General features: G+C 42.2%; 1 protein-coding gene across 1 annotated transcript in view; it reads left to right on the forward strand.

The window, feature by feature from the left end:
* The window catches only part of ANXA11 (annexin A11), a 30,087-nt gene extending 7,824 nt beyond the window's left edge, over window positions 1–22,263 (forward strand). The window contains exons 2-11 of the mRNA XM_032232102.1: window positions 6,135–6,231; window positions 7,860–7,972; window positions 9,950–10,300; window positions 12,827–12,914; window positions 13,040–13,134; window positions 14,151–14,264; window positions 15,544–15,634; window positions 18,962–19,041; window positions 20,556–20,612; window positions 22,072–22,263. Of these exons, the coding sequence (XP_032087993.1) occupies window positions 6,144–6,231; window positions 7,860–7,972; window positions 9,950–10,300; window positions 12,827–12,914; window positions 13,040–13,134; window positions 14,151–14,264; window positions 15,544–15,634; window positions 18,962–19,041; window positions 20,556–20,612; window positions 22,072–22,248 (1,254 nt within the window). The 5' untranslated portion in view covers window positions 6,135–6,143 and the 3' untranslated portion in view covers window positions 22,249–22,263. The remainder of the gene's footprint in view (window positions 1–6,134; window positions 6,232–7,859; window positions 7,973–9,949; window positions 10,301–12,826; window positions 12,915–13,039; window positions 13,135–14,150; window positions 14,265–15,543; window positions 15,635–18,961; window positions 19,042–20,555; window positions 20,613–22,071) is intronic.
* The last annotated feature ends 239 nt before the right edge of the window (window positions 22,264–22,502 follow it).

The following is a 22,502-nucleotide window of genomic DNA, read 5'->3' on the forward strand; positions in this document are numbered from 1 at the left end:
AAGGACTGTGGAGGTCTTCTAGTCCAACCCCTTGCCCAAGGCAGGGGACCTTATAGCATTCCCAACCAAATCATTGTCTAATCTTTCTTTGAAAACGTCCAGCGATGGAGTAGCCGCAACTCCAGGAGGCAAGCTGTTCATCTTTCTCACTGTCAGGAAATGCCTTATTTACAGTTTGGCTCTGGAAATAATGCCATCATCACCGGTATAATGCCAGCTTTACCTGTTCCAATGCTGGCCCAGGAATTCTGGGAATTAAAGTCCTCCCAAGTCATCAAAGGGTCCCTGTGCCTGCTTTAGCTGGATGAAGACTAAATGTCTCTATTGTTAATCAGAGGTCACAATGTATTTTTTGTTTTTTTTAAATATGAACTTTTGCTGTTGAGCCCCACAGGTAGTCCTTGATTTAACTATCACAACTGAGCTCCCAATTTCCATCGTTAAGCAAGGCAGTTGTTCCTTGAGTTTTGTCCCATTTTATCACCTTTTTTTGCCGCAGTTGTTAAACAAATCATTGCGGTTGTTAAAGTAAATTATACATTTGTTAAGTGAATCTGGCTTTCACAATTGCTCATCCGAGGACAGCTGGGCAAGGTGATCACTGGGACTGTGCAATTGTCATAAACACATGCCAGTTGCCAAGGCCCTGAATTTTGATCATGTGATGTTGGGACGTGTGAGGAAAAGGGAGAAGAAGAAAGGAAAGAAAGAAAAAAGGGGAAGAGGAGAAAAGAAGAAGAAAAAAAGAGGAGAAGAAGAGGAGGAGGAGAAGGAAGTAGTAGTAGTAGTAGTAGTAGTAGTAGTAGTAGTAGTAGTAGTAGTAGTAATAGAGTAGTCATTCTGACTTGATGAAGGATTCTTGCAGATGGATGCTAAATTTGAAAAGATGTTTGAACAGAAATTATAAATACGATTCGACGGTGCCAACTTAAATACAAAACCTTCCTGTGTAGGCAAAGGTCAGTTTGTATTTCACAAAACACATTTAGTACCCAGAAAGCAGCCTGAATATAGAGCAAGCATTGAGGCTATAGAAGCTGATCATTCATGGGTTATATTTAGGCAAGCGGTGTTTAGATTTTGTACTTTTAGAGAACTTTTAAAAGTGGATTTGTCTGCTAAGGAATGCTTTGGCATTATAGACAATTCTGAAGACCATATAAGGGACATTCAGGGCCTATCCCCACTACTGAGTTAGCTTCTCCCCAATCCTTGAGTTTGTAGAAAACTATATGTTCACGTCATGTGGTAGAGCCGAGGTGGCGCAGTGGTTAAATGCAGCACTGCAGGCTACTGCTAGATCAGCAGTTCAGCGGTTCAAATCTCACCGGCTCAGGGTTGACTCAGCCTTCCATCCTTCCGAGGTGGGTAAAATGAGGACCCAGATTGTTGGGGGCAATATGCTGACTCTCTGTAAACCGCTTAGAGAGGGCTGAAAGCCCTATGAAGCGGTATATAAGTCTACTGCTATTGCTATTGCTATCGTCTGTGGTCACTATTTCAAGCCATTGCAGTCACTTGGTTTCTCCCCGAGGTGGTGGGAGGCCAGAGATAATGGATTCTACCCAATTACAGCCGTCATAAGATGGTGTTAGAATAAGGGAAAATGCTACTTCAAAACTGTGGTAGTTAGGAATGATTTAACTTGTTCATAAGTTGGAAATAGGATAAAGGCCACATTAAGTAGCAATGTGTTCCTTGGTTAATTGTTGGTGGAGAAAAGCTTAGTTCATGCGTAATAATACTAACAGGAGTTTGGCCATTAAACTCAATGATAATTAAGGTTTTGCTTTTTCTAAGAAGTGGAATAGGATAGAATTGAGCGGCATGGTGGCTTAGGGGTGAAGAATCTCACCTCCCCTTGGGAAGGTAGAGAGTTTAATCCTAGTTAGCAGAGATATTTCTCTCCTAGAGCCTAAAGAGAAAATGTCTGCTGTGAACTTCACATAGGCATCAGGAAGGGTATCTGGTCAGTAAATGCTCAGCTCTATCCTGTCGACTCTACCCCGAATTAAGGGATTTACAGGGTCATAAAAAGGAAGTTTAGAATAGGACAGAATTCTCACAATCTGCTCCGGAAAGTTAGTGTTTTATATGAACGTCTGCAATTATGAAAGATCATTAACCTAAGAAGGGCAGCTGAGAAAGAAAGTTGTCTTTGGTTCAGAAGGAGTCTGGTACCACTTTTTACAGATTATTATTTTTTATTAAAAAGCATAACATTTACATATTTATCTCTTAACTTTCTGTTCTGTCTTTTCTCCAGGAGCCCAGAGCATAGGGATCTGTTTTCATATAATTGCAATAACAATGGGAAATACTAGATAGAGTTGCATGGATGGATGGATAGAGAGATTAGATTAGATTAGATTAGATTAGATTAGATGGATGGATGGATGGATGGATGATAGATGGGTGGGTGGATGGATGGGTGGATGGATGGGTGGATAGATAGATGGATGATGATAGGTAGGTAGGCAGGCAGGCAGGCAGGCTGATGATGGATGATGGTGGATGGAGTAGATAGATAATAGATAGGTAGATACAGTGGGTAGGTAAGTAGATGATAGACAGACAGACAGACAGACAAACAAACACATAGAATGAGCACCAACCAATTCAATATTTGCCAATTCTGATTGTAAACTTTCTTGCAAAGAGTTGAAAAATGTGTCATAAGAATGGGCATAGGGTAGAATGAGATTTTAGCATTGCCTAAATGCGCTCCCTCCCTTCCCCCATAATCCTTTTACTGGAGGCTTCAGCTGCAATTGTAGCATGCAAGCCTGGGAAAAGATACAGCTCCTTCAAACTCTTCAATACTCGTAAGATCTCACTTTGCCATGGATCTGTCTTTAACTCTAAAGCTGCATTTGAACAGCTTTTAGGTTCAGGGTTGCAACCAGGAAATGATGGTTACAGGGGTCAAATGGTTGCCATGGGTTTCCAACAGGATATGAAGCGCTCCACCACAAATGCTACGTACATCTAGCTTTTAACTCAGCATTTCTTCTGTCGGCTTGAAAAGCAAATGCACCACCTCTGATCTGAAAGGCTCACTTATAAATCCATTGGGATTTTTTTAAAAAAAAAGACATGAGGAGGAATGATAGTGGATTGAAAGCTTCTTAGGGTATATGTTTAGGAGGTGTACATTGGAGAGCAAGTGGGGAGTGGACCTCAGTGGTGAAATTATTTTTTTTTACTACCTGTTCTGTGGGCGTGGCTTGGTGGGCGTGGCAGGGGAAGGATACTGCGAAATCTCCATTCCCACTCCACTCTGGGGCCAGCCAGTTCTCTGAACTACTCAAAATTTCCACTACTGGTCCTTCGAACTACTCAGAATTTCTGCCACTGGTTCTCCGAACTATTCAAAATGTCTGCTACCGGTTCTCCAGAACCTGTCAGAACCTGCTGGATTTCACCCCTGGTGGACTTTCTCTTGCCTATCCATTTGCCCTACCGCAGGGGTGTCAAATATACGTTGTCACAGCATCATCACAGGATAAGTCAGGACTGTTTTCCCCTTTGGTAAACTGGACGTGGGCATGGCCAGTGCCTGACTCATCTGACCCATGGGCCATGAGTTTGACAGCCCTGCCCTAGAGTCAAACATGACTGGACACGGAAGCCTTTATGCAGCCCTCTGAAGCTGCATTTTTGCTGGCAGAGGCACTACGGGCTGGTGCTTCTCTGTTTCCAGGGTGGCCCCCGTGGGCCAGATCCGGCCTCCGGGCCTTGAGTTGACGCCCCTGGTTTAGAACTAGTCTGAGAAGAAAGCAGTGGGGAACTACAGGTGCTTCTTACAAACATTCGTTTAGCAACTATTCGAAGATACCACGACAGAGAAAAAAAGTGACTTAGGATAGTTTTTCCCACTTAAAACCATTGAAGCATCCCTGTGGGTTACGCAATCAAAATTCAGACGCTCGGCAAGTGGCTCTGTTTATGACGGTTGCAGTGTCCTGGGGTCACCGGCTCCCCCTTTGTGACCTTCTGACAAGCAAAGTCAACGGGGAAACCCAGGTTCACTTTACAACCATGTGATTCACTTCACAATGCAGCGATGCACTTAAAAATTGCGACAAGGAAAGGTCATAAAACGGGACTCACTTAAACAAGCGTCTTGTTTAGCAACAGAGATTTGAGGCTGCAAGTCCAAAGTTTGGCTGTGAGTCGAGAACCTCTTCTATAGTGTTTCTATTCGGCAGCCAAGAATCAAACTCGAGTGTATCCATAAACCTGATTGGGGCTCCGTTTGAAAGGAGGCTGCGTAGAAAAATGTCTCCAGGGCTTCTAAAATATAATTACAGATTATAATTACAGGAAGGAAAATGAGCACATGGTTTAACAGCTCTGCCCCTTTCTTTTAGCCCTGGAGCAAGACGTTTAAGTAAGTTTATAGTAAATGATCTTTCTGTACATCAACATGGTCTTCCCGGCGTGCCAATTTTGTTTTGCTGTTGGAGGTGTCCTACACAGCCTTGGACATGGTTATTTTGTGTTTTAAATTGGAAGCACGGCAAGAAAAGAGAATTTCCTCTGGTTTCCCCTTCTTGTTTTCTTTTAATTTGCTAGTAGTGGAAATTATTCTCTGGCTCTGAAAAGGAGATGAGCTTTAAAACTCCGCTTTGGCATCCTGTTGATGACAATGGCTGTTTTTCTCCTTTCTCTCTTTTTTCTTTTTTCCCTTTTGCTTCCCCTCAAAGTAGGCGTGAGATGCTACGGTTTGGGCCAGTTCACCTGAATCAATAGTAAACTGTGCCACAATTAGCTGTACTGCAAGATAACAAGGCACAGCTGATTGTCAAACAGCTGATCCTCAGAACTTTTTTTTTTTTTTACTTTTTAAAGCATTTTTTTACTATTAGTTTGGGTGAACTGGTAGTAAAAAAATGCTACTGGTTCGCCTGAACCAGTAGTAAGCTGTGCCACAATCAGCTGTACTGCATGATCACAAGGCACAGCTGATTGTCAAACAGCTGATCCTCGGAACTTTACTTTTTAAAGCATTTTTTATATCAGTTCGGGTGAACTGGTAGTAAAAAATGCTTTTAAAAAGTAAAAAAAAAGTTCTGACGATTGCACGGCACAAGTGATTGTCGCACAGAACTTTTGAAAACTTTTTTTAAGCATTTTTTTCACTAGCGGTTTGCCTGAACCGGTAATTAAAAATGCTTTTAAAAAGTCTTTTTTTAAAGGTTCAACGATCAGCTGTGCAACAATAAGCTGTGCCTCATGATTTATATTTGCTACAAAGCAGATCCAAATCTGCAGCTACATATAAAGCAGCTACAAATCCTGCTTTATAGTGAATCTAAATCGCCCGGCACAGCTGTTCCCCCCCTCGCTATTCTACTTGTTTCTTAGTGCCTGCAGTGCGCATGCGCGCGAAGCGTGGGTTTGGTGTACATACATGCACGAAGCAAACCAGTAGCAGACTTCAGAGCATTTCACCCCTGCCTCAAAGCTTCTGTTTGAATAGCTTAGGGAGTGTTGCTTTTAGAGGAGAGACGCAGAAAGCATTCATGAGCTTGGTTAGTGCAGAAAAAAAGATGGATGGAGGATTGTGGGTTCTCTGGCTGTGAGAAAGGAAACTTTGTTTAATGAGAATAAAAATTACCCTGTCAACCAAGCTGAATCAATGTTTGCTGAAGGAGTTCACCAGATGGAAACCTGCTGTAACGTCGATATTTAAAATGTTTTGTATGTTCAGGAGGAAATATATGTTATATACAAATGTAATCTATATCTGTGGTAGGCCTGTCTATCTCAGGATTAAATATAGAAAGATTTTAATAGAATTAAAATTGCTACATTTCTTCTTTACAACCATATTTAAAGGTGTATTTCCCATTACATATTTTAAAAATGTTTGAATTCCCTAAGCAGGATGTTAAGCCTTCTTGGACTAATGTCTTGGTCTTAAGAATCCATTCTTGGAAAAAGGAGACATTTTGACATTGCCTCTGAAATATTCAGACTTTACACAAAAGGTAGTAGGTATATTAGAATATAATATTAGTAAAAGTAAAGGTTCCCTTTGCACATATGTGCTAGTCGTTCGCGACTCTAGTGGTCTGAAGACATCTCTGCGGTCATGTAGGTATATTTGTATGTTTTTTTTCTTCCAGATTTACAACATGAGTTATCCAGGATATCCACCTGCAAGCGGATATCCACCTGCGGGTGGTTATCCACCAGCTAGCGGATATCCACCTGCTGCTCCAGGTAAGAGTCCCCCCCCCCATATAAAACCTGGTTGTTAGAACAGTTTGGTGGCAACTGACCTGTAACAAAAGAGGGAGTCATGGGTACAGAAAAGATCCGATCGAATGTCATAAATAGCACTAGAAAGGAACACAAGATAAGGGACTGCACAGTCCTGAACTGAATGAGGAGGAGAGGAAAAGATTCAGGGTAGCCACATTCCCAGAGTGCCGAAAAGGGAGCACGTGCACGCACATGCTTGTCTGGGATGCAATCCGGAAGAGGAGCTTCCCAGGGGGCATGCACACAATGGAAAATGAACTTCCAGTTTCCGGCATGCACATGTGTGCTGGCCAGCTAGTCTTCCAGTCCTGGTGCGCATGTGCGTGTGATGATCAGCTGGGCAGCGCACATGTTCACACTGGAAAATGGAAGACCCGCTCTTCCAGTTTCCGGCACTGCCACATGCACGAAGGCCAGCTGATTGTCTCATGCGCATGCGCCAGAAACCCAGAAGAGGAACGGGCGATGTCACGTGCGTGCCAGGCAACATGGCTCCCGTGACACTTTGGGCACACGTGCCATAGGTTCGCCGTCACGGTTCTAAAGAATGTAGTGTATTAAGTTTTTGAAGTTTGTAGCTTTAGTCTGGTAAGATTCTGTCTATTAGGTCTAAGCCAGAGGTGTCAAATTCATGCCATCATGGCGGCGTCATGTGACATATCATGACTTCCCCCCCCCCTTTGTTAAATTGGGTGTGGGTGTTGCCAGCGCATGACACACCCAGCCTACAGGCCGCAAGTTTGACAACCCTGGTCTAAGAAAATGAAGAACTGAATTCAATTGTATCTTATTGTCATCTTTTGACTTAGGCCTGAGCCAAAAAAAAATACAGAATAACAAGAGTTGGAAGGGACCTTGAGGGTCTTCCAGTCCATGAATTTCTTTGCTAAGAATACTACTGTATTCTGTAAATTGTTATTTCAGTTATGGATGCTTAACAGTTGAGAACGGTCAACAAATTTCTTGCTACATCTCAGAGGATGTGTGTGACGGACTCTTCCTTTTTCCTGGAATCAGTTGCTTCTTAGTGAGTATGATAGAGCTTAGTTTGCTGATTATCTGGAGCATCTCTAGCTCTAGTTATTTATCTTGTTCAGGGTCTGCAACCTTAAACACCCAAAGAGCCATTTGGAACTGTTTCCCACAGAAAAGAAAACACCGGGAGCCACAAAAAATCCTTTTGATATCTAAAATGAAGATAACACTGCATATATCATTTTTTACTTTTACCTTTTCTTCTCTTGGATTTATCCTTGGTTGGCCTACTGGGGGTAGAAAAGCTCAGTAAATCGCGTACCAGCAGGTGTCACACATTGGTGGCTGTGACAAATTTTTTGAGCGACAGGGAGCTGCAGCAGAGGGATGATAGAGCCACATGTGGCTCCAGAGCTGCAGGTTGCCAACCCCTAATCTAGTTAGAGTCAAGATCAGGACAGAGGCTAAATAATTAGAGAAGGACAATATCTGGTTTCATCCACAGGAAGCAAAGCAGCTGTTTGGGCTAGCATTCGTTTCAGTGACGAGTCCTCGGCTAATATTTCGCTAAGTTGTCTGTTTTTACTCTTTTTTGCTGCTTTAACTTCCAGGCAGTAATCCCTGGGGTGCCCCCAGCTACCCTCCTGCAAACCCTCCTCCAATTGGATTAGAAAATGTTGGGAACTACGCTAATCAGTTTAATCCGGATTATATGGCAGGCATGGTGAGTAACTCCAGTTTGAAGCTGAAGCGCCTTAGGGTTTCAAACGAAGCAAATGATGGGAATTGTGATCCCCACTTTTCCCCTCTAGGCAACCTGTAAATCTAATTAAATAGCAATAGTGGTTTCAGAACCTGGGATTTGGCCATTGTTAGGACTATTATATCTGGGTTGTAACCAGAAAACTTGTTGCCAAACACTTAAGGACGATTATGAATGTCCTTGGGAAAATGCCAAAGATGCTGTGAATGAGGGAAATGCTGAAAAAAAAATTGCTCAGGACCTGATGTTGACCTGATGATGATGATGATGAAGAAGAAGAAGAAGAACCCAGATACTATCTTGTTGTCTAGCTAGCTAGTAATCAAGAAGTTCAGAAAATGATTTTTCTCACCATCTGAGAGTTGCTTGCAACTTTGCAATTGATATTATGACAGTCCTACCATCATCATTTAAATTTATTGGCCATCTAATTCCATGTTATTATGTCTTTCCTCTAGAATAGTGATAACTATCCTTTCACATCACCGCGTGCCAATCTGTGTGCAGGAAATGGCACTCAAAACCATACCACCTGGAACGTGGGGCCTCGCTGACCTTCGCATACGCAGGGGCGCAGAAACCCAGAAGTGCAGCATTCCGGCACGCATACATATGCTGGCGCCCAAACTTCCAGTTTCCAGTGTGGGCACGTAGCTGACAAACAGCTGGCCGTCGTGCATGCGCATGATAGAAACCTGGAAGCTTGGGTGCTCTTCCAGGTTTCGACTGCTCTTCTGGGTTTTGGCGCTCCCGCGCACGCAAAGGCCAGCTAACCGGTGTGTGTGCACAGGAATGCAGAAGAGGAGCCCCGGTTCTAGTCCAGAGTTTTAACAACTGGGCATGCTTGTGTGGAGATCCCAAATGTGCTTTTTTCAAGAAGCAACTGGACTTTCTGGGTTTTTTAAAAACACTTTTCACTTCTCATCCAAGAAGCTTCATCAGCTTTGACTGGATGGTGGGGAATGGAAGGATTTATATTCCTTGCAGACTGCTGGTCGTTTGCATCTTTTTAGAGAGACCTTGAGGCCATTTGGAGGTTTGTCTGTGTCCTCAGGGTCACCTAAGTAGTGGAAATGGGTGTGGAGCCTTCTTGGAACTGCTGAAAGGACTGTCTTGTAGTTTGGAGATGTCATATCCCTCCCCCTCTGTTGAGAGAGGGCTGCTCATTTTTGATAGAGATGGCCTCTTTCGTCATCCAGTCAATAGCAGTAGACTTAGCAGTAGACTTATATACCGCTTCATAGGGCTTTCAGCCCTCTCTAAGCGGTTTACAGAGAGTCAGCATATTGCCCCCAACAATCTGGGTCCTCATTTTACCCACCTCGGAAGGATGGAAGGCTGAGTCAACCCTGAGCCGGTGGGATTTGAACCGCTGAACTGCTGATCTAGCAGTAGCCTGCAGTGCTGCATTTAACCACTGCGCCACCTTGGCTCTTAAGTCAGACCTGAAGAGCCTTCTTGGATGAGAAGCAAAACATCTTCAAAGAAAAAAACAAAGAAAGTCCAGTTGCCTCTTGAAAAAGCACCTTTCGGACAATCATGACCTCTGGATGACTAATCTCCATAGACGTTTGCCTTGAAGACATTTCGCTTCTCATCCAAGAAGCTTTTTCGATGAGAACTGAAGAACCTTCTTGGATGAGAAGCAAAACAACTTCAAGGGGGGGGGGGGGGCAACCTCCAGTTGCATTTGAAGAAGCATCTTTGGGACAACCATGACCTGGATGACTGAGAATCTCCATAGATGCATCAACTACTCACTGCAATACAATTAAGAGAAATGAAACCATTCGTCTCCTTCCTTTCCCCCGTCTTTCCTACTACATGCAGACAATGTTGTCCACTTTACAGCACAGTTGAGAAGAAGTTTGCTGGCAAGTTATTGTGCTACAAAATGAATTTTGAATCTTTGAATACCTGGTGGTGTTTTTCTTTCAGGCTTCCAATATGTCTGGAACGTTTGGTGGTGCCAATGTGCCACAGGGAATGTATCCTCCGGCTCCTGGGGGCTACCCTTCTGCAGCTCCAGGAGGGTTCGGACAACCACCACCACAGGGTCAGCAGCCTTATGGGATGTACCCTCCACCTCCCGGAGGAAACCCCCCAACAGGGATGCCATCATATCCATCATACCCAGGTGGTCCGATGCCACCTGCAGCGGCCCAGCAGCCTCAACCAGTGCCGTATCCTGGGCAGCAGCCCATGCCAAGTTATCCATCCGTTCCAGCTGTTAATCCTTCGATGCCATCCTACCCAGGTTCTCCCATGCCTACCGTCATCCCTGGAGTAGTAAGGACCTTTTTCTCTGTATATTTTGGCAGTCTCCTTTTAGTAGGAAGGGGAAAGAGGGAGGATGTGGCATCGACTTCGTAGTTTCTGAGAAAATGTTGTTGTTGTTAGTTGCAAAATCGTGTCCAATCCATCGCGACCCCCATGGACAAAGTTCCTCTAGGCCTTCCTGTACTCTACCATCCTATGGAGTCCATTCAAGCTCATGCCTACTATCTAGCCACCTCATTCTCTGTCGTCCCCTTCTTTTGCCCTCAATTGTTCCCGGCATTAGGCTCTTCTCCGGTGAGTCCTTCCTTCTCATTAGGTGGCCAAAGTATCTGGATCGGGATCTGGCCTTCTAAAGAGCAGTCAGGGTTGATATGTAAGACTGACAGGTTTAATCGAGGTACAGTAGAAGCCATTTTTAAGGCACAACAGGATGTATCTTAACAGAACACACACCCTGAGGGGTGTTAGGAGTGTCTTACCCCCCACACTATTTTTTTCCAGAGAGTAAGTCATCTGTGTACCAAGTTTGGTTGAAATTGCTTGAGGTGTTCCAGAGTTATGCTGGAACATACATGCATGCATGCATGCATGCATACATACATACATACATACATACATACATACATACAGTCTTTTTTATATAGATAGATAGATAGATAGATAGATAGATAGATAGATAGATAGATAGATAGATAGATAGACAGACAGACAGACAGACAGACAGACAGACAGAAGATAGAAGATGGAAAAAGAAGATAGATAGAGATAGATAGACGAAGATAGATTAAGATCTTTTGTGCCTGCATTGAAAGAAGTAAATATTTTGCGCCAGGAAAATTATATCTGTGAGTGTGTGTGTGTAGGCTTCATTTAGGGACTACCTCATTTAGTGACCGGTTGCAGATACAAAGATGTTGAACAAAGAAGCTTGTGACCAATCCTGATGCCAGCTGATGCCATTTGCTTTAATGTTCAGCTTTTACTATACAGTCCTTTCTCAAAACTTCTTGACAAATTGATAGCCATATCAATTGATAAACTTGGAGGGGGCAGAGAATGAGTTTGTTGTTAATAGTTTTACATGGTGCTGAAAGCATTGTATATCTTTTTTATGCCCTTCTTCTTGTATGCCACATTGGGATATTTTATTAGTTGCAACATGGAGTGATTCCCAACCTGTGTCAAGGAGAATGTATCTATCTAGAATGTTGGATTGGTCAAACCTCTGGGCTTATCTCTTGCTTTTATCTTATGATAAAGATCAGAGGAATCAACTAGCTCATCATTTTGTAAACCTACAAAATACAGAATAACAGTCCTGAACTGAATGGGGAAAGAGAGGAAAAAATTCAGGGTAGTCACACTCTAGAATCTCCCAGGTTCTAGGTAATGTAGAGTATTAAGTTTGAAGGTTATAGCTTTAGTCTGGCAAGATTCTGTCTATCAGTTCTAAGCAACTGAAAAACTAAATTCGATTCGATCTTATTGTCATCTTTTGGCTTAGGCCAAATAACAGAAAAACAGAGTTGGAAGGGACCTTGGAGGTCTTCTATTCCAATCCCCCTGCTCAAGCAGGAAACCCTATCCCATTCCGACAACTTGCTGTCCAATCTCTTCTTAAAGACGCCAGTGATGGAGCACCCACAACCTCTGGAGGCGAGCTGTTCCTCTGATTAACTGTTCTCATTGTCATGACATTTCTCCTTAGTACTACGTTGGATCTCTCCTTGATTAGTTTCCATCCATAGTTTCTGGTTGACCTCCTCCTCTTTGTGACAACCCCCCAAATATTGGAAGACTGCTATCATGTCACCACCGGCCCTGTCTTTAGCTATCTTTAGTTCCTCAAGTGTGTTATTAATTAATATTTGATGCCTTGAATAACAAGATATATTTTAATTGTCAAAAATTGGTTTTGGAATGAGAAACTTTTAGAATAGAATGGAATGGAATAGAATAACACAGTTGGAAGGGGACTTGGAGGTCTTCTAGACCAACCCTCTGCTTAGGCAGGAAACCCTACACCATTTCAGACAAATGGTTATCCAACATCTTCTTAAAAACTTCCAGTGTTGGAGCATTCATAACTTCTGGAGGGAAGTTGTTCCATTGATTAATTGTTCCGTCAGGAAATTTCTCCTCAGTTTTAAGTTGCTTCTCTCCTTGATTAGTTTCCACCCTTTGCTTCTTGTTCTACCCTCAGGTGCCTTGGAGAATAGTTTGACTCCCTCTTCTTTGTGGCAGTCCCTGAGATACTGGAACACTGCTATCATGTCTCCCCTACTCCTTCTTGTCATTAAAGTAGACATACCCAGTTCCTGCAACCATTCTTCATATGTTTTAGCCTCCGGTCCCCTCATCATCTTGGTTGCTCTTCTCTGCACTCTTTCTAGAATCTCCAAACCTTTTTTACATCGTGGTGATCAAAATGTGATGCTGTCTTCCAAGTGTGGCCTTACCAAGGCCTTATAAAGTGGTATTAACCCTTCATGTGGTCTTGATTCTATCCCTCTGTTTATCCTTGCATTACTACAGTCTGGAAAGCGAGGCACAATCCATGACGCTCCATCCTTTGATCCTTTGAGGGACGCAGAAGTGTTGAGGAAAGCCATGAAAGGCTTTGGTGAGTCATCCAGGTCTAGCTTCTTTTCTTTCAATTATAGAGGGCCAGCATTGTCCACTCTTGGTTTCTCCAACTGATATGTTTGGATGAAGCTTAAGAACGAAATATTTTCTATTTCTGTTTAGGAACTGATGAACAGGCCATCATCGACTGCCTTGGAAGTCGCTCGAACAAGCAACGACAGCAGATAATACTCTCATTCAAAACAGCTTATGGGAAGGTGAGACCCATAATAATGATACATATCATTATTCTACTGCACCGTGGTACTTTCCTACTTAGGGCCAGTATCTGGACCAGTGGTGGGATTCACTTACCTTCCCTACCAGTTTGCAAATGTGAGTGCACATGCCACATTCTGTACAGGAGAAGGGAACAGTTAAGGAACAAAGGCTGACTCGGGAGTAAAGGCACAGATGGACGGTGAATGGCCCCTCCCATAGGGAATAAAAAGGAACGAAAGGGGAGGGAAGTTTGCAGGAGACAATTTGATTACTTAATCAGATTTGTTCATATCTCTCAGAGACTCCTTGCCAAGTATTTTCTTGTACAGCCTTGTATTTGGAAGATATTGGCCTGGCAGCTCTCCAAGCCTGATAAGGTCTGTGGTTGTAAATTCACCCTTGAAAGACTGTTTGCGGGGACTTTGTTGGATGTGAATGAGAGGAATTCACATTAGCTTAATTAAAAGGGGTTTTGCCGGGACAAGGAGTCTGCTTTGTGATTTTGTGAAGCCTAAGTCAAAACACAACGGGGGAGAGAGGGAGGAAGGATATGGGTTGGATTGCAAGGGAGGGAGCAATGGAATGCAAGAGCACTAACCCTGCAGAGAGACATACCACTGTTCCAAAATCACCTGCTGGAAAAGTCCACCAGAGTCTGTTCTCCAAACAAACTGAACATAATTGGCTGGATGGAATAAAGTGACAATGGGAGAGCTATTTGTGCACGAAAATGTTAAGAATTGGCTTCGCTACTTCCGTATCCATGGCAGCTCAGTAAATTATACTCTTGGCAACCAAAACGTGGCCCAGGAGTCATTATTTGCTGCATGCGCTGAGTGGGATGGTTGACACCCCTGTTGTGTAGGATTCTTGTCTCTGACCTTTTATATCACTGGAACATAATTATTTGCCATAGAAATGGATACATTTAGAGTTTGCTTCCGCTAAATGTCATTTTGGTACAGTTCTAAACCCCACTTTCTTCTCTATTTTTGAACTGGTTAAAAATTAGGATTTGATCAAGGACCTGAAGTCAGAGCTCTCCGGAAACTTTGAGAAAACCATTTTGGCAATGTTGAAAGCGCCTGTCCTCTTTGATGTCACGGAAATCCAAGAAGCTATCAAGGTTTGTATTTAAAAGAAAGTGACGCCTCCATAAACGTGTTGTCCGATTCAATGTTCATTTTGTCTTTCTTTCCTGTCTCCACCCAAACTTACCCTTAAAATAATATTTTTTCTTTTGCCTTTTTCTGCTGACTATCAGCGGAAAGGCCTTGCATTCAGTCATGTTTGGGCTTAGCTTCCCTGCATCTGTCACACACATAGCCCTTTTGGGTTATTGAAAGTATTGTATAAATGAGGGCAACAAAATTGAATCATAGTTTTGAATTTGAAATGCCCTATGTCACCTTAGAAATGCCCCATCACAAATGCAAAGCTACCATTTTGAATGCAAAGTGGAGTGTTTTGAATTCACTATGAAGGTCTCATCGGTTTTGTGCATTCCTAAGGTGTCTGTGTAGATAATAGATGATGATGAGAGAGAGAGGGAGACAGAAAGAGAGACATGAGAGAAAGAAAGAGAAAGAGAAATAGGCAGGCAGGCAGGCAGGCAGACAGACAGATAGATGGTAGATGATAGATAGATGAGAGACAAGAGACAGAGAAAGAGAGAGATAGGCAGGCAGGCAGGCAGGCAGGCAGGGATGGATGGATGGATGGATGGATAGATAGATAGATAGATAGATAGATAGATAGATAGATATAGATGCTAGATAGATATAGATATAGATAGACAGACAGATAGAGATGATATAGATAGAAATAGATTTTAAGTACTGCAGTGATTCACTTAACAAAATCGATAGATAGATAGATAGGGATGGATGGATGGATAGATAGATAGATGGACAGAGCGGATAGATAGATGATAGATAGATGATAGATAGATAGATAGATAGATAGATAGATAGATAGATAGATAGACAGACAGACAGACAGACAGACAGACAGACAGACAGACAGAGATGAGAGAGAGATAGGCAGGCAGGCAGAGATGGATGGATGGATGGATGGATGGATGGATAGATAGATATGCTACATAGATATAATTATAGACAGAGAGGCAGGCAGGCAGACAGATCTCTATAGATGATAGAGATAGATAGATGATAGATAGATAGATAGATAGATAGATAGATAGATAGATAGATAGATAGATATAGATTATATAAGTAATGCAGTGATTCACTTAACAAAAGAGGCACAAAAAGTCATAACTTAACAAATGTCTGACTTGGCAACATGAATTTGGGGTTCTATTGTGGTTGTAACTCGAGGGCTCCCTGACATATGGAGAGAATCTCCTACATAATACTGAAAAGAGGCTCTCTCCCTTTGCTCAGGGTGCTGGCACAGACGAAGCCTGCTTGATAGAGATCCTGGCATCTCGCGATAACAATCACATTCAGGAAATCAGCCGAACATACAAGACGGGTGAGTTGTATCGCTCAGAATCAGCCCTGATCTGATCTCCAGCAGAGAGGCTGGTATGGTGGGGACTGAAAAACTGAGTTGTGGACGTGAGTCTTGTGTTCTTCTAGAGGCAGGGTGCGGGGTTATGGTGCCAGGGGCAATGTTCTCCATTTTTTGCTGGGTTGATTTATTGGTGAGGGCCAAGAGGCAGAGTTTGCATTTAAGAATATACCACACAGATATTCCCATTATCGTTGTGTCCCGCTTGCGCTAGACTCAGATAATGAGAAAGTTGGGGAAGAACTTGGGCCAGTTCTGAAGCCTGTGGAAGGCTGTGATGGATGTTCAGCATTGGAAGCAGAGATAGAGCCAGGGCCATCTGGCATTTCCCAGCCTTTGGAGTCAGAGATGAGTGAGGAGGAAGAGCAGCTGGGGCCTGTTCTAGATGCATATAAGCACAGAGCAGATAGAAGAGGTGAGCAACGGAGGACAAGGAGTAGGTTCGGGAAGCAAAGCAAACATGGACACTTATTGGCCCCTCCCTGGCTGGGGAATAAATAGGAGGAAAGGGGAGTGGTTTGGTTGGCGCAGACAACTGTTGGCATTTCTAGAAAGTTTGCTCCTTGTGTTTTGTGTGACAAAGGCTGCCTTGGCAGAACTGAGGTTTGTCTAGTTCTCTGTTTGAACTGACTTAATTGGCAGCCTCCCAGCTGGGAGCTCACAGACTTGCATTTATCATAACGAGCTGATAAGAACTATTGTTTCAGTTAATTCCTCTCAGGACTCTGGACTTTCTGTTGGTGAATGCAGTTAATTCCCAAAGTATAAATAAAGAGGGTTTTTTTTCTTGCTGGAGTCTGTTTCTTGCTTCTGTGAGGGTTGGGTCAGAACAGTTCTGCTAGGCTGCTATGGATAGAAGGGGCAGTCAGGTGTGGCCAATAACCTGGGAAAAAGCCAAGAGAATGGAAGGACTAAGCTTTCCATTCCTTCATAGAACAAAGGGGAAAAAATCAGGTTGGGTTTTAAGGACAGAAAGAAGGGGAATTCTGCATCTGTTGAAGTCCATCTGGGTGACGTGTCCACAGGAAGCACAATCCAGTGGTTAAAGCCAGTGGTGAAATTCAAATGTTTTTACTACAGGTTCTGTGGGCGTGGCTTGGTGGGCGTGGCAGGGGAAGGTTACTGCAAAATCATCATTTCCTCCCGATCAGCTGGGACTCGGGAGGCAGAGAATAGGTGGGGGCGGGGCTAGCCAGAGGTGGTATTTGCCGGTTCTCCAAACTACTCAGAATTTCCGCTACTGGTTCTTCAGAACCGGTCAGAAGCTGCTGAATTTCACCCCTGGTTAAAGCAACCAAATGCAGAGATTGTAAGCTGAAAGCCAGCTGGGTGATCTTGGGCCAGTCAAGGTCTCTCAGCGCTAGAAACAATGACAAACCACTTCTTTTTGTTGTTATATGTTTTTTTATTTTGTTTTCATATGTACATAAACATCAATACATGAAGAGTTTGGCATTCTGAGTATCATTTACTCTGATACAAATAATAGTACTAAGATCAATAATATTTGTTGCATTGGTTAAGCTTATATAACGTATTTTTCAGAGTATAAGATGCACCTTTTCCCCCCCAAAAAAGAGGGTGAAAATCTGGGTGCGTCTTATACACTGAATACAGCATTTTTGGCTACCGAAACCCCGCCCTCTATGCAAAAATGGGCGTGCAGAGGGTTTGGGAGGCCTACAAAGTGCTCCTGGGGCTGGGGAGGAAAAAATCAAGCAAAAAACAGGACATTTTTGCTCGTTTGTGCCCCCTGCAGCCCCCAAGAACGCTTTACAAGCCTCCCAAAGCCTATGCATGCCCCCCTTTTTTTGCAAAAAAATGAGGTGTGCAGAGGGTTTGGGGGGCCTGCACAGTGTAAAAACCTTTTTTAAAATTTACCTCTTCAAAAACATGATGCGTCTTATACTCCAGTGTGAAAAATACGGTACTCCTAATATTAATGTTCCTACTTGTATTAAGATATAATTCTTCATTATTTAGTTATTCAATATTTTGTCATGCCATTCTAATGCCAGTTACAATAGTATTTAAGCTTTCATATCATCTTTCCACCTCTAGTCTTTCCATTTAATTATTTCATTTATTCTATTTAGTCAGGCCTTCTTTACCAATCCTAATATAATACACATATAGTATTAAAATATAATCCCAATACTCCAGCCTAACATCAATTTCCATATTATTTATGAAGATTAAATTCATTTTACAACCTCTAAGGACAAACCACTTCTGAGAAATTTTGCCAAGGGACATGTTCAACCAGTCTCTGACAGTCAACCTCCACCCTGTTTACCCAATGGTCCCATTTTTCCCCCTCTAGTTTTGTTACTCTTAATGCTTTAATTCTCAATGCCGAAGGTTATTTTATGGGGCACTTTTATGATATGAGCTGCCCAGAATCACTTGACAGTGAAGGAAAAAGATAAGGGGGGGGCAGAGAAAGAGAAGGGAGGGAGGGGAAAAGAAAGAGAGAGAGAGAAGAAAAAGAAAGGAAGAAAGGAAGAAAGAAAAAAGGAGGGAGGAAGGAAGGAAGGTAGAAAGAAAGAAAGAAAGAAAGAAAGAAAGAAAGAAAGAAAGAAAGAAAGAAAGAAAGAAGCCAGAGAGGGAGGCAGGGGGGGAAAAGAGAAAGAAATAAAGAAAAAAGAAAGGAGGGAGGGAGAAAGAAAGAAAGGAGGAAGAGAGGGAGGGAAAAGAGGAAGAAAGAAAGAAAGGAGAGAGGGAGAGAAAAGAAGAGAGAAAGAAAGAAAGGAGAGAGGGAGGGAGGCAGGGAGGAAGGCATGGAGGGAAAAGAGAAAGAAAGAAAGAAAAAGAAAGAAAGAAAGAAAGAAAGAGCAATACTTTCCTTGAGTTTGCCACCTACTCCTGATATAGAAGAGAAACTGAAGTGTAATTCAGATGGAAAGAGGCAGCAAGAATTCTCCTGAATGGGAACATGGCTTGTTTCCAAATTCTACCATCAGAGTTCAGTGGAAGAAAATGCCTGCACTGTTGAAAGGCGAGGTTGTTATGTGAATACAAGGGTGTGGTGAGAAATTCCATTTGGAAATTCCTTTAACGCTTTTCTTTCACCACTTTGGAAAAACAGTAATTTTTGAAGGGTAAAATATAAAAAAAAAACATGCACATGTTTGTAAGGAGTTTCCACCCTAAACCAGGTGTACTTTTATCTATAACTGTATTACACTCACATTCTTCACCTTTTCCCATCTCCTGGGGTTCACTAATGTTTAAATACTGCTTCTAAAAAAATCATAATTAAAACTGACTTTCTTTGGTTTTTCACAGTATTTAAGAAAACTCTGGAAGAAGCCATTAGAAATGACACATCTGGCCATTTCCAGAGACTTTTAATTTCACTCTCTCAGGTATGTAGATTATTATTCTTTTTTTTAAAATTGCTTAATGCCATTTTTACAGATGTATATCTTGACAAACTCATGGACTAGAAATTTGGATCTAACTTCTAACAAGAGTGAAGAGCTGAATACATTTTAGCTACATTAAGGGACATCCAAGGGTAAACAGTATTCCTGATTTTTGTAGCCAGCATTAGCTAAAGCAATTCTGATCGTGGCTTGTCTCAGTAAACCAGGACTTAAACCAAGTGAAGTCCTGATGAATGAATGATGGATGTTTTGACGAAATCAAGAAACAATCTGATTGAGACTTGAACCATTGCTCTCTGATTTTGAGGGTTTTCTTGCAGACATTTTATGACCCAGCTAGGTAACATCATCAGTAGATGGGTAATGAAGCATCTGCAAGAAAACAAAAAAGATCAGAGAGCACCAAGGGTTCCACAATTCAACTCTGAGCTACAGATAGTCCTTTCTATTGGTACTCTATTGGTCTACTATTGGTATGAGCCTCTGTGGCGCAGTGGTTAGAGTGCAGTACTGCAGGCTATTTCAACTGCTTGCTGGCTGCCTGCAATTTGGTGGTTCAAATCTCACCAGGCTCGAGGTAGACTCAGCCTTCCATCCTTCCGAGATGGGTAAAATGAGGAGCCAGATTGTTGAGGGCAATAGGCTGACTCTGTAAACCGCTTAGAGAGGGCTGTAAAAGCACTGTAAAGTGGTATATAAGTCTAAGTGCTATTGCTACTCAACTCATATTCGTAATCCTAATCCAAGGATTGGTCAAAGCAAATGGTGAAGTTTAGTTGATCTTCATTGACCCTGAAAAAAGCCAAGCAAAATATTCCAGAAAATAATTTTCATTCTGATTTGCAGCTACAAAAAATAACAAGTATGGGTCTGTGTAGAAATTAAACTCTACTTGAAGGAACCTCCCCCGCCTTTCTTTCTATAATCCATCAATTAATTCCATTTCAGTTCAATCTTATTGTGAGATTTTCTAAATTATCCTGAAATCATATCTCTTGAAAACTTTGCATGACTTCCCTCCCTCCTTTTTGATCAAAGAAGACTGAGAACTGAAGACGTTGATTGCATAATGCAAAACAGAAAAGGCCTTTTCAATATTTGACTGTGTAATAATGGGATCACCAAAGAAACGCATACTGTAGCAGGGGTGAAATTCAGCAGGTTCTGGAGAACCGGTAGTGGAAATTTTGAGTAGTTCGGAGAACTGGCAAATACCACCTCTGGCTGGTCCCAGAGTAGGGAGGGGATGGAGATTTTGCATTTTCCTTCCCCTGCCATACCCACTAAGCCACACCCACAGAACTGGTAGTAAACATTTTTGAATTTCACCACTGTACTGTAGGCTAAAAAGATGATAATATTCTGGCAGTGGAAACCCATTGGCTTAACCAGCAGCCTCAGCAAAGGTATTCTAAGCGGGTATGTATGTACAGTGTACGTGTTTAAAATTGTAGTTTATGTCTTAATATGAGCCATTTTGAAATGTTTTCCAGGGCAACCGAGATGAAGGCACTAATGTGGACATGTCCCTTGTCCAGAGTGATGTTCAGGTGAGTATACAGCTGATGTAGACTTCTCACATTTTAAAAAGATTTGCAGAATTAAAATTTCTGACACTGAGTGGAACATTCTTTTTTTTTTTTTTTAAGGAAGAAATTCCTTTTTATGCTGAATATTTCTGCCTTTAATAAAATCTAGAACTGGTTTTAATGGTGTACATCCCCTCCTAACTATGATATTTAATTGATCTATTATTTCCTTAAAGGGACATGATGGCTCAGTGGCTAAGATGCTGAGCTTGTCGATTAGAAGGGTTGACAGTTCAGCGGTTCAAATCCCTAGCACCCCGTAACGGAGTGACCTCCTGTTGCTTGTCCCAGCTTCTGCCAACCTAGCAGTTTGAAAGCATGTAAAAATGCAAGTAGAAAAATAGGAACCACCTTTGAAGGGAAGGTAACAGTGTTCTGTGTGACTTCGGCGTTTACTCATGCCGGCCACATGACCACAGAGATGTCTTCGGACAGCGCTGGCTCTTAGACTTTGAAATGGAGATGAGCACCGCCCCTAGAGTCAGGAATGACTAGCACACCTGTGCGTGGGAACATTTACCTTTACCTATTATTTTCTTGTTCACCAATTCTTGCTTTTCGAAAAGGTTTCACCCTTTCTCTGAGTTCCTCTGTCTCAGGGGTGTCAAACTCACGTCGTCACGGTGTCATTACTTGATGTAGTGAGACTTTCCCCCACTTCGCTAAACTGGATGGGGGTGGGGTGGGGTGGGGCCAGCATGTGACACATACAGCCCATGGACCGCAAATTTAACACCCCTGATTTATCTGATCTAGAGAATCAAGATCATAATTAGGCAGCTGGTGAAAATATTTATAAAGAGCTTTCTTCATAAATATATATAGTTATTTATATAACTATAAAATTATATTATTTTTATAAAATAAAAATATTTACAAACGGGCTAAACTAATCAAAGAGAGAAGCAACTTGGAATTAAGGAGAAACGTCCTAACAGTGAGGACAATTAACCAGCTTGCCTTCAGAAATCATGGTGCTCCATCACTGGTTTTTAAGGTTTTTAAAGAAGAGGTTTTTAAGAAGAGACTAGGCAGTCACTTATCTGAAATAGTATGGGTTCCCTTGCTTGAGCAGGGCGCTGGACTAGAAGACCTCCAAGGTCCCTTCCAGCTCTATTCTATTCAAACTGTAAACATTCTATAAACAGGTAACATTGGAATGCAAATTTTAGTGATATTATGGAGGAGGAAAAATGGAAATGTAACACTGATCTTGTTCGGATGTGCCATTCATTTATTTTGAGGTACAGCCCAAGTTTCTGTCAGGATAATTCCATTCTTTACAGCCAAAGTTGTTCCAATAAACAGTTCCAGGAATTAGGCTTTAATCTTAAAATTTCAGGAGAACAAAATGAGTGATTAAGAAGAGCAATTAACTAATTTGGGATCATGAGATAACCCAAAGCTTTATCCCTTTTAGGCTCTCTATGCAGCGGGAGAAAATCGACTCGGGACAGACGAATCCAAGTTCAATGCGATTTTGTGCACAAGAAACCGAAATCACCTAAAAGCTGGTAAGTTGCTCAGTCACTTAAGTCATGCAACAAGTCAAGGTAACATCCAGAGTTGGATGGGGTTCAACATTTTACCATTTTAAAATAGGCAATATTTTCTTGTCGAAGTACTTATTTTTAGCAGCAGAGAACCAGTTGCTAAAATTTTTAGCAAGGGCGTTTTGATAGTTTGGTGTTCTGACCTAGGCTTCCCCTAAAAGCATGGTGCAGAGTCCTGGTCCCGACAAAACCCCTTTTATTGAACAAATATGAATTCCTCTCATTCACATTCAGCAAAGGCCTGCCAAACAGTCTTTCAAAGGAGTAATTATGACTACAGACCTTATCTATCTTGGAA

This window comes from Thamnophis elegans, chromosome 15, assembly GCF_009769535.1.
Source record: "Thamnophis elegans isolate rThaEle1 chromosome 15, rThaEle1.pri, whole genome shotgun sequence".
Lineage (NCBI taxonomy): Eukaryota > Metazoa > Chordata > Lepidosauria > Squamata > Colubridae > Thamnophis > Thamnophis elegans.